At 40.1% G+C, this 12,117-nt stretch overlaps 1 protein-coding gene across 1 annotated transcript in view; it reads left to right on the forward strand.

The window, feature by feature from the left end:
* Positions 1-333: 333 nt before the first annotated feature.
* Positions 334-12,117, forward strand: part of ACSS3 (acyl-CoA synthetase short chain family member 3) — a 66,411-nt gene continuing 54,627 nt past the window's right edge. Inside the window, exons 1-2 of the mRNA XM_066319227.1 lie at positions 334-643; positions 7,591-7,735. Coding sequence (XP_066175324.1) covers positions 357-643; positions 7,591-7,735 — 432 coding nt within the window. The 5' untranslated portion in view covers positions 334-356. The remainder of the gene's footprint in view (positions 644-7,590; positions 7,736-12,117) is intronic.

Raw genomic sequence — 12,117 nt, forward strand, 5'->3', positions numbered from 1 at the left:
CAGACCAGCAAGTCACAAATACTTTGAGGTATCGGTCTCCTTTTTCGGTCTCTGCGCCGCCCTCGCCCCTGCCAAGGCTCAGGGGTCCGGACGAGCGGCCATGATCCCTGCCCCAGCCCAAGGGCCCCTCCCGGCCCCGCTCCAGTCACTTCCCGGGAGCTCCGAGGGGCGGTGGCACCCGTGGGCAGGGCTGGGGCGCGGGCGGAGCGGTTCGGTCTGGCCCGGCCCGCCGCTGGGACGGTCCCGCCGTGCCCCGCCGGCCCCGGGAGCGCTGCCTTCCGTCCTCTGCCGTGCCGAGGGCGTTTTGGAGCTTTGGAGAAGCCGGTGCGGCCCGTCTCCCTTGAAGGCCGTGGAACATGGGTTTGCTGGGCAGGGTGGCGGCGCTGCCAAAACTCGGCGGTGGCTGGCGGCGGCAGGGCCGGCCCCGTGCCGGAGTCCCGCTCCCCGCCCGCGCCGCCGCTGCCCCCCGCCCGCCGCCCGGCCGCCGCGCCGCCTCCTCCCGGGCGCTGGCAAACTACGAGGAAGTGTTTAGGTCCTGCCTGGCGGAGCCCGAGAGGGTCTGGGGAGAAGTCGCCGAGCGGATCCAGTGGTCCAAGCCCTGGGTCCGGACCCTGGAGAGGGGCAGCCTGGGGAGCGCCTCCTGGTGAGTGCCCGAGTGGCCCCGGTGCGGAGCGGAGGTCGGGGCACGGCCGGGGGGCTCAGCTCGCCTCGGCTGCAGCGGGGGGCGAGGGCTGCCTGCCCGGGGGGCTGCGGGTGTGCTGGGCTGGGGGGCATGTGCTCACCACAGAACTACCCCAGCATCTCTCTGGGATGGTCGGTGTGCCGTCGCTGTTGGAGGACTCGGCTACGGAGCTCGAAGGAGTTAAATGATTACACTTGGTTGAAGCTAATGATTAAAAGCAGCGTGGATGAGCGTTTTGGGGTGAGGGCGTGTTGCTGTGCACTCTGGAAGGCGTGACATGTGCATGTGTGAATGAGTCCATGTGCGGCGGTATGATGTGGATTGGGTGCGCCTGATGCTCCCCAGCCAACTCCTTTTGGGTCTGAATTGGCAACAGGCTGCCATAAACATGGGAAGCCTGGCTTCAGATGCCAGGGGAGGCAGGCATACAAAAACACAGGTGTATAAAAAGTGTGACTTTCACAGTTATAAAAACTGTAACTTTGTATAATCTCAGGTACTGTCTAAGTAAGTCATAATTTAGATATTGTGGTTAAGTTAATGTTTGGAAAAGGCCTTGGGCATTGTAATATTTATCTTCATCAGTGAATGGTGAACTACCCTAAGAACAGGATATCCTTCTTATAAATTACTCTGTAGGATTTTCAATACTTTCTCAAAGGTAGCGTACTGTTCAGATTCTGTATTTGCCACCTTTGCCTCTTTTTCAGCAAGTTTACATCATGCTCTTTGATCTTTTCTCAAGAAGAAGTTGATACAAAATATACACGGCAATGTAGGATAAGGATCATCTTTGTTTGGTACATCAGTGTTCTCTGCCCTTTTTGTATTTTTCTGGTTTGTGTTTGATTAAAAATGCTAATAATTCTAAAATGTAATTAAAATTATTAATAATTCTCAAATCTGTGCAAACTAAAAGATATAGAACCAGTGGAGTGGAGCTGGGTTTCTTATTGTTGTCTGATACCATTGCTTGACACCTCTAGTAGTGAAAATTTATATGTCTTCAGCTAAATTGTAAGTAACACCCAGCCATGATGGGCTGTGTAACAGTGGAGAGATAGGGTCCTTGAGATTTTGATCTCGAGGTCATGGCAGTATTCAGAAAGTCCAGGTAGTATTGCCTGCATAATTAGGGTCTAGACAAGAGTGTGGAGAACAAGTCCTATGAGTAGCAGCTAAGGGAGCTGGGGTTATTCAGCCTGGAGAAAAGGAAGCTCAGGGGAGACCTTGTTGCTCTCTATAAATACGTAAAAGGAGGTTGTAGCCAGGTGGGGGTCTGCCTCTTCTCCCAAGTAACAAGTGATAGGACCTTAAGAGGGAGTGGCCTCAAGTTGCACCAGGGGAGATTGATAGATAGATAGATGTGAGAAATATTGGATATTGGGAATATTGCATATCAGGAAAAACTTCCTCGCTGAAAAGGTTGTTAAGCATTAGAACAGGCTGGGAAGCGAAGTAATTTCTAGACCTGGAGGTATTTAAAAGGTCTGTAGATGTGGTGCTTACAGACAAGGTGTAGTGGTGGATTTGGCAGTGCTGTGTTTAGTGGCTGGACTTGATGATCTTAAGTCCTTTTCCAGTGGAATTGGTTCTCTGATCCGTGATTGAAGACCAGTAAAGCTCATTGACTGTGGCATTCCCAAACAATATAATGAAATCAGTACAATGGTTACTTTTGAGGAACTAAGGAATGAGAATATTACACATGCTTATGAACATAGTTTTGCTATCAAATTCTGCCAGATAAATGTGGTTTGATTTGCTGAGCAGAATAAGCTTGCTTGTTTAAAGTAACAGGGCTGGGCATTTGTAAAGCATTACTTCTCAGGTGGAAATTATTTCACCTTATGGGAGGGGAAAATGGATGTATCATGGTTTGAAAACCAAGTCAGACTTGTCTTCCAAGCTCTTTTCTAGCCTCACTTTTTAACTTGCATCTTTCTACCACTGTGGATGCAGAAACTGAAATCATCTTGTTAATGTGGGCAAATACCTAAAGGGAGGTTTTTCAGAAGACACCAGACTCACTTCAGTGATGTCCAGTGACAGGACCAGAAGCAGTGGGCAGAAACAAAAGCACAAGATATTCCCTTTAAGAAACATTTTTTTTTTTTTTTAATGTGAAGGTGATTGAGCACTGGCACAGAGCTGGTTGTGGGTTCTCTATCCTTGGAAATACTGAAATGCCATCTGGACATGGTTCTGGTCTACTGACTCCAGGCTGACCTAGAAGATAGAAGATAAGGTAGAAGCCTAGAAGATAAGGGGGGAATGTGTATATCTCGAATACCTGTAGCCAGTTAGCTGTGGAGCCAACCAAGTATTTTTGGTAAAAATTACACGGAGAAAGAACAGGCTATGGCTGGAGAAGCGTGCCATACAGAGGTAGGGCAATACTTTCCTGGGATAAATGTCCTTGTTCAAGACCCTGGAGTTAAGCACCACATGGTACAGAGCAGGAAGAAGGTTGAGAAGTGGGCATGAACTGTAGGGGGATCAGGACTACAGAAGACTGCCAAAGCCCTATGACCCATTTTCAGAAAGGTCTAGAAGAATGGACAGTGCATGATAACTAATTTGCATAGAAAGCAAGAAACCTATCTATAAAATGTTACCCCCACAAAGGTGAGGTGCCTGTGTGCCTCAGGTCTCTGAAAAGACCGTCTGCTGCACCAACACTGGAGCCAGGACTGGTGATCTCTTTTTCTGTCTTTCTTGTTATCTTGGTTTGGGAAGACAGGTGTCTGCCAGGGAAAGGTGGAGTTTCCTTTGGAATGGAGAGTGTAAAACCACCCCCCTTCCAAATTATTATACTTTTGCAATTAAAGGCTTTTCAGGCAAAGATTTAGGAATAGGAATAAGAGTTCTTTACTAGAAATATTAAGAAGACAAATGTAGTAGTACAAAGAACAAGCAAACAAACAAAAAAATCCTAGGAACCCTGACAGAGTCAGAAATATAACCTGACACCCTGTTGGTCAGGGTGTTGGAAGCAGTCCAAAGTAAGCCCTCCTGGAGTGACAGAGGCAGTTCTGTTGAGGTAGAGATGGTCCTGTAGAAAAAGGTTTCAATAATGGTGAGATAGGTCCAGTCTTCCTCTGGAAATCCAGTGGAAAACCAGAGTTCCTGGTGTTCCTGCATCTCAGTTTTTTTCTGGGTAGGAACGGTTTGGGTGGAACATCTTGCAGCGGGATGATGTAATGTGTCATGTCATTGGTGAGCCTTAATGACCCATTAACAGAAGATACCCCCGGAGGATGGGAAGAGATTAGGAACACTGCCCCACCTGGTTTTAACATCTGGCACATTATAAGAAGGCAGCTGCCTCCTCCCCCCTGGAGTTACAACAGATAAAGAAAAAACACCTCCCCAAACGGTTTCAACAGATGGAATAGAATAAACATTTTTTTTGGTTACATAACCCAAGACACTTGTATTCTTTCTTCCTCCCCCTCTTTATTTAATCTCTCTGTTTTATCTTGCATGCTACCTTTATCCAAAACCACTGCCATGTGCTTATACTAGGGTACCAGGGACTAACTTACACTGATTTCCATACAAAGTGTGTGAAATTTACTTATAAAACTTACTAACTTTTTGCAGACCCACTGACTTTTGTCCTTGTTTTTGACCATGGGCGTTTAGTTCTGGGCATAAGGTCCTGCCTTCCACTTTAGAGTAGGATGCCACAGACCTGCCTGAACAGGTGCCCTCCAGAGGTCCCTTCCAGCCTCAAGCCAGTCTGTGATTGTGTGGCATTATACAAAGATGCAAGTTTGAAGACTCATCAGGCTGAAATTGTTTACATGCCTGTTGCTTTGTGGATAATAAAACTTCAAGCAATTCAGATTTGTGTAAACAAATGTCTTAATGTGCAACATGCAGTTTTGTTTATTTTTTAAGTTCATTTTAAGTGATAGCAGGCTGTATATGATAGAGCGTTGTACTTCAATGCCTCTGAAGTCCCAAATGGTTAGCAGCAGTCAGTGTGCTCAGCAGGGTGACAGATGGGCAAGTTGTTTGAATATCATAGAGAGAGGACATAGAAGAGGGTCTTTCAGAGGACAGGCTGAAGAGAAAACAGACAGTGGAACTCAACTGAGGAAGAGGCCAGGCTTCCAAGCAAAAACAAAGCTTGCTGGCTTTACAGGGTAAAGGAGAAGTTCTGGTCAGAGGTGCTCCTTAAACCTTGGAAGCTGTTTATGGAGACCTGAAAAATAGTAATAAGAAGTTCATATATGTGCTTTTTGAGTTAGAATTGGTTTCCTGTTTTGGAGACATTATATTAGATCAGTTGGAAACAGCAATCTTTTCTCAATATCTTTGCTTTTGTTTGCAAAACCTGAGACTTGCAGAAACAGATGGTTTTCATATGTTTTCCAGTGTAATCTACTTCAACTGAAGAAGTGGAAGGAGGCTGTTACTGTATTTAAAATGTAGATATGAGGCAATTCTTTCTCTATAAGTATCGTAAGACCGTGAAAAAAACTTGAACCATGCCCCAGTGTGTTTTCTTCACTCTCTGCCATTGGAAATACCAGTATTGTCAGTGGAATGCAAAATGATATCCAGAAAATAAGTGATCAGTCACCATCCCCTGACTTGTTTTTTTTTAAGCAGTAATCCCAGGTGCTGTTCTAAACTGCATCAGTGGCTGATACAGCACAAAACATCTGGTTTTGCCTACCTGAAAAATAATAAGAGCTACAAAGTATGGTTACTCAAGAATAGGATGAAGAAATTGAAATTGTTTGATGTAAAAGCCAGAACAGAGACCTAGGTTTTAAACCACATAGAATTTGTGGCAAAGAAGTTGAAGGAAATACTTGCTTGAGTTGGCTTTGAACAGATCTAAACTGTCTCCAGTTACAATGTGGGAAACATAGTCTTTAGGTGTTAGAGAGAAAAATCTTTTTAATGTTGAAGTTAGTGAAACACTTGAACAGATTATTTTGGAATTTTGTGAAATGCCAGTGGAAAGGGTTAAAACAAGAATTTAAGAGTGTGGAAACAGCTTTCTTTAACATGTACAAGCAGAGGGCAGTTTTGCAACATACATTTTTCCTCTGATGCTAAGCTATAAGTGCAATATATAATCCCCTTTGAATTTTGGAAATGTTGCCCAGATTGCTATTCAAATGTTGCTTACAATTTTGAAACTGTGACAAGGTGAATTTACTTGATAATATCTCAAATTATCTAATATTGTCAACATTTTCTTCAGCTTCTACTCTCATTTCATGTAAAAAAGTGCACCTCTACTTTTCTGCTCCTATCAGAACCTCTTTCCTTCTCAACAGGGTAACAAAGCTCTCATCACACCTTCCAGATGGTTCTTGATAAAACCTATGGTTATATCTCTTTCACACACTTGTTTGTAAGTGGTTGCTAAAAATTCATGTTGATACTGCCGTGTATCTTTAGAAGAACCAAAGCTCTTGTGCTTGCTTTTGTTTTGACCATTTTTAAGTGACTATGCATAGCCCAGGTACTATGTTCCCTTGTTAATACCATCCTACAGTGATTTGATATAAAAATCTGAATCTTGCACAACTTTTTTGACAGTAATTTGGAGTTTCTCTGTATTATGTGAAACAATTTCAGATCCTTTATTGTTCATATGGCCCTCCTTTAGGGGAAGGGTTTTGTAGGCTTTTGTACAGAATGGTTTGTGACTTTCACAACTTTCTCCCCACTTTCTCCTTATTAATGGCATTGTAAAGGAGTTGCAGTAAGATAACTGCATCCTTGTGTATAAGATACAAGACTAATATATAAAATATCGTCATTTAGAACAATCCTTTATTAATCAGGAGAAGTGAAGAAGGAAATGCTTTTTTTTACTAGTAGTGAGTTACTTCAGGCCATTGTTTATTTCTAGTTGCATTTTTACAATATGTTACCACCATACAGTTGTCCCCATAGAACCTTTTGGAAACTCTCAACTATGTATTTTTCGTATATTGCTATTTTTGCTGCACAGAGGTACATGCAGATAGAAAAACAAAGGAAAAGGGCATCATTTAGTGTGAACTTTAACTTTTAGGTACTATGTCATCTTCCAGTAAATAGAAATGTCTTTGTATCTGGTTCCTTCTGTATTTTTGTACTTTGAGGATTATGCTGCACTTGAATTTTCTTTTTCTGTGTAAAATTCCTCTAAAAGTGAAACCTAGTTTGTGAGATGTTTTTCCTTTAATTGGAAGATAAGAATTTTCTGTAAATGTCTAGTTATTGAAGAAGCTATGACTCATATCACTCTACAGAAAAATTTGAGTCACTGATATAAAGCAGTGTTGTCAAATGCATTATAATCATATGATCTTGTAACTTGGGATCCCTTTCATTTAGCTACAGATGGTTGTATGTTTAACTGTTATTGCCAAGAGATGAGTAAGACTATTTTGAGGCCTGAACCTGTTCTCCTTAAAAAGGATATGTGTGTGTGCCAGGACAAAGTAGAATAATAGCACATTTTCATAATGTTGAATTATTTTATGTGAATTTACGCTTTTTCTGTGATACCATACTTATAAAAATGAGAGTGGTTAATGCAAAGTAAGTTAAACCAAGACCAAAATTAGCAGATTCTTAGTTAAGTCAGTTAAGATACAGTACTTTAACTTCTCTATTTTCACTAATAGTCGTATGTAGCTTGTTGAGTCAATCATGAGGTTACAGAGTAAAAAAGAACTTCCTGAAGTGAGTATAATGTTTCTAGAGCGATGTTTTAATTTAATGCTCTCATTCCTTAAAAGAAAACACCAAAAAAACCCCCAAAAAAACCCCAAACCCAAAAAAACCCAAAAAAAACCACCCCCCAAACCACCCCCCCCCCAAAAAAAAAAAAAAAAAAATCTTAGTTTGGACAGCTAGCTATTACATACTTTAAACTTCTTTTTCAGGTTTGTAGGTGGAGAGCTGAATATCTGTTACAATGCTGTAGATCGTCACGTTGAGAATGGACGAGGAGACCAAACTGCCATTATCTATGACAGTCCTGTAACAAATACCAAAAGGAAAATAACATATAAGGAACTTTTGGAACAGGTATGTTTCAGAATAACTTTTTAGTGAGAAGGGGCAATAAATGTTGCACAGTAGGTAGATACCACAGAGGTAGAAATGATCTACTTCACTAGTTTACTCCTTTTGCTGTGCTCAGTATTGATTTATAAGCTTTATTACCTCTGCCAAATTATACTGCATCCAATAGGTTTTGAAAATTCCTCTATTTCCTCCTTTTCTTCTACAGTGTAATATTTTTTTCCCTAGTTGGTTTAATTTTTGACTTGTCTGTATTCGATTTCATTTCCTTTTACCTCAACAGATCTTAATTAAAAGGTTAAGCATAGCATTAGTTAAGTCCCTTGACAGTTGCTGTGATGAGCGAAAGTACAATTCCATAGAGATGAAATGTGTACCTTGGTTGTTGCTGCATATAACTGAGTGTAAGTCTAAATGAAATTTAGCTGGGGGAACTCCAAAGAAAGCCACGTGACCTGCTCCTATGTTAGGCTGTCATGAGAGTGCTGGTGGCCTTTCTGTCTGGAAGGTCTGTGGAGTTCAGCTTCCCTGTTGGCTGAGGTAGCTTACGCCTGATGAGATTATGAATATCCAGTTCTGCATTGGTCCGTTCAGATTTACTCTGTGCCTCACCGTGGGTTGTTGCCACCATGGGTGTTTGCAGACTGCCCCACTGGAGGTTCTTGGCTCTCAGGGCTGTCTGCTGGAGGTTTGTCCTCATGCTGCTACTCTTGTTTAGCTGCCTTTTTTCTTCCAGTTACACATAGCAGTTGAACTTAACACTGAGTACAAAGAAATGCTGGAGTTAGACTGATATTCTTCCTTAATGTGTTTCAATGTGAAAGATGGATTACTTTGTATGCAACACACTCACTGTATTTAAGATATGCATGTAGTGTCTGGAATAGTGTGAACCTGTGGTTTAAAATGTGAAATGAGGTTCAGAATACAGAGTAATTTGGTTTGTGAGGGGTTTATTCCACTGTTCCAAGTAAAGAAGTCATACAGCTACAAAGAAATGATAAAGCTGCTATGCACTTTACATTTTAAGGAAAATATAGAAAACATGTATTCCTTACCGGCTTTTTATTTATTTACCAAGTCCAAAAAGCCCGTGCCATATGGTATGCTGCAACTGAAACAACTAGCTTCTGTGTTTTAAGAAGTCAGAAGACTTTGAAAGGATCCAGCTCCATATCTAATTTTACTTGAACTAATATATAATAAGTATAATTACGATTTTATATGTACAATTTTTGTGTCGTTTGCCTTCAATAATTATTACATATGCACGATATATATGCACATGTATGTGTATATATGAAATCAATCTGTATATACGTTGCATATAATACTTGGTTTAATTTAATGCAGAAATAGAACACTGTAATGTAAATTATCTTACGTGAACTTGCTTGGTGGAAATTTCTTCTGAAAAGAACTCGAGAAGTAAACTTTTTTTGCTTTTTAAGCTTGACACTATATTAAGTCTCCTAAGTTTATATCTCTATAAGTCTATTAATTGTCTTAAGACATGCCAAATTTGTGCAAATTTTGAGATTTTGCTAGTTGACATACACATCCTTTCATGTACATTTCTTTTTACAGAGCATTGCCAAACCAGGTGGAAGAACTGGTTTGAGTTTTCTGGGGTATGTAGCAGTACTCACTCAGAAGTTCATTATAATCTTGCTGGAGGCTGAGTCCTATTCTCTACAGTTTGCTCTTAATCAAATAAATGTGAAAGGCAAGTGAAAGGCAATATTTGATATTAATAGCTTGTCTATTGAAACTTTCTCATCCCCTCTTGTATAATAAGTTTGGTTTGGTTTATCTGATAGCTACTGGACTTCTGAAAACAAAAGTAACAAAGAGATCTGATGAAAATGGGAGGGATGTAGGCTCCTGTTACAACTACTGTTGTATTTTTTTCATGGATCTTGTAGGTCTAGGAGAGTTTAGCTTGCTTTGAAGGATTCTATGCTTGTGTCTCCCAGTCAGTCTTCAACCCAGGAAGATTTGGAATTCCTCTTTTGAGCATTTTGAATGCGATTTCTGTTTTTGTATCTTTTAAGACAAATTCTTCTGGCATGAACCAAAACTGCTTTTGGTAACTGCTAGGAGTTTACTTCAGAACTGAATGACTTAGAAACCTTAGCTGCTAATACACCTGTACTATTTGGTTGTTGATTAAAAGTAAAACTGTGCTCCCTGGGTCCATGCATTTGAAAGAAGTGTAATTTATGCTCTGGTTTTCCAAGCTGCAAGCATACTTGAGTTTCTTATTATATCACTTGGTCTCAAATGCTTTTATTACTGAAATGTCAGATATGTTAAAGTGGATGAACGGTCTTAAACTTGAAAAAAGTGAAGAAATAGCATGTTTTTTTTTGGGTGATAAAGTACACTACACTGTATTAATGTAAATCATAAATGACAACACATTGTAACAAAGTGGAAGATTTCATGGCTTTTAACAGTTTAATGAAATGTCAGTACTCAGTTTTCTGCTCTCCCCTTTTTTTTAGAAAGAGTGATTGCTTGGATGTTTCAGGGCTGCCACATCAATCTGAAGAGCAGTATAAACCTACTTTACAGTGTTCCCCTGTCTTCCAAACAGTTGCAGATAGAGACAGTGTTTTATGGTATAGTCCAAACGTTCCCTGTCTGTCAGGAGGATGAAGGAAAGGGCACAAGGAAAATCATAGTTACCTGTGTATTGTATTGGATTGTTGTCTTCAGTGACATCACAGTCTATAGGGTGGGGAAATTAGGTGCAGACAAGCGATTACTGGGTTTGCACAGATGACATGTAATTCCTGTCTGCAGTGTGCTGTACACATGTTCTGCTTTAAAGACAATTTAGCTGTGATATATTACAACAAAAATTATATAAGTACATACAGATCTATTTGCTCTCTCCCTCCTGTACCCAGGAATCAGTTATATAGCTTGTTTACAGGCAGTGGGACTCTTGTATTACAAAATTACTAATTATGATCATTAAATAATGTCTTTCTCCTTTAGCAGGCGAACATTGCCTTTTTCATAGTTATTAATAATTATTTATGAAATAATGATAAATAATAATAATAATACTTGTCCATTGTATTTAACTATTTGTTGCCCACTATCCATACTTACAGTGACTATAAAAATAGTAATTAAATGTTATTTTCATTGCCTCTGGCCTTTCTGACTCTGCTTGAGTGTCACAAGCAGGGAAGATAACAATTAGCTTTCTTGTTTCTTTGAGACAAGGTGATGTTAACTCTGTGTTTGTAGATTTTAATCTTTTCACACTAGGAAGTATAGAAAAGTAATTTACCTTTGAAAGTAGAGTTGTTATCTTTATTTACAATTACTTTCACTAATTATACCTAGAAATGACTGTGAATGCTGGCAGTATGGCAATAAATGCTAGCTTTGTTCACCTATAGTCTTTGGTTTTTGTTGAGTTTTGATAGTGTATATCAGTTTTATATGATCTTGCTGGGTATTAATAAGTCTAGCATTAAAGATATTTTCTCTTGAAAATCAGTAATATTAAAGAGAAGAGATCTGTTCTGTACAAATCATATAGATACCTTAGTTTGTGTGAGTTTTCGTCTGGGTGTGGTGATGACTTTGCCTTACAAATATGTTCTTTCTTGTGGTTGAAAATAACAGCACAGATTTATGCAATGCTTACAGAAAATGGAACTTATGCAGTATCTTTTGATGCAAGAGTGTCTGCTTGGGGCTTCTGTGTTTCTGTTTTCTTAAATCCTCAGGGAGAATGTAGAAATGTGCTGTTTGATTGTGGATGAGCTGTGAATTTAATGCAAAGACAGAGCAGATGCTCCTGGAGCTTCTGGATGTTACTGTCTCAGCTTACTGAAAATCTGAACATGTATTTCCACTGAAGAGAGAAAGAGAGAGGTGGGAAATGGATATATATCAAAGCAACATGGGAACAGAGGTGCAGGAAATAATGTCATTAGGCAGAGAGGTAAAACAGCAGAAAAGAGCAGTTAAAACCAGTGGTGGGCCTTTGATTTGCAGAGAGTGATCCATGATGCTTCTTCACTTGGATAAGTACATCACTATAGCTGATTTAGTATTGGTTATTTTTACATGTCCTTACTGCATACAAAGTAGTTGATATCCTTTTCAATATATTTATGAGGATTCTAGGGCTGAATGTAGTTAATCTTCAAAAAGAGAAAACTCAAAATTTTAAATAATATAAATAGAAGTGTTTCTTTCATAAGATGCCACATTGCTATGCCATAAGAAGCAGGTTGGGACAACTTCACAGTGCTTGTCACAGGCTCCCATGCTCACTATAATCCAACTTACTATGTGGTAAATACTAATGAAATATTCAGTATTACTTTTGTGACCAAATATTGTGTACTGTCAAA

Source organism: Sylvia atricapilla, chromosome 5 (assembly GCF_009819655.1).
Source record: "Sylvia atricapilla isolate bSylAtr1 chromosome 5, bSylAtr1.pri, whole genome shotgun sequence".
Taxonomy (NCBI): Eukaryota; Metazoa; Chordata; class Aves; order Passeriformes; family Sylviidae; genus Sylvia; species Sylvia atricapilla.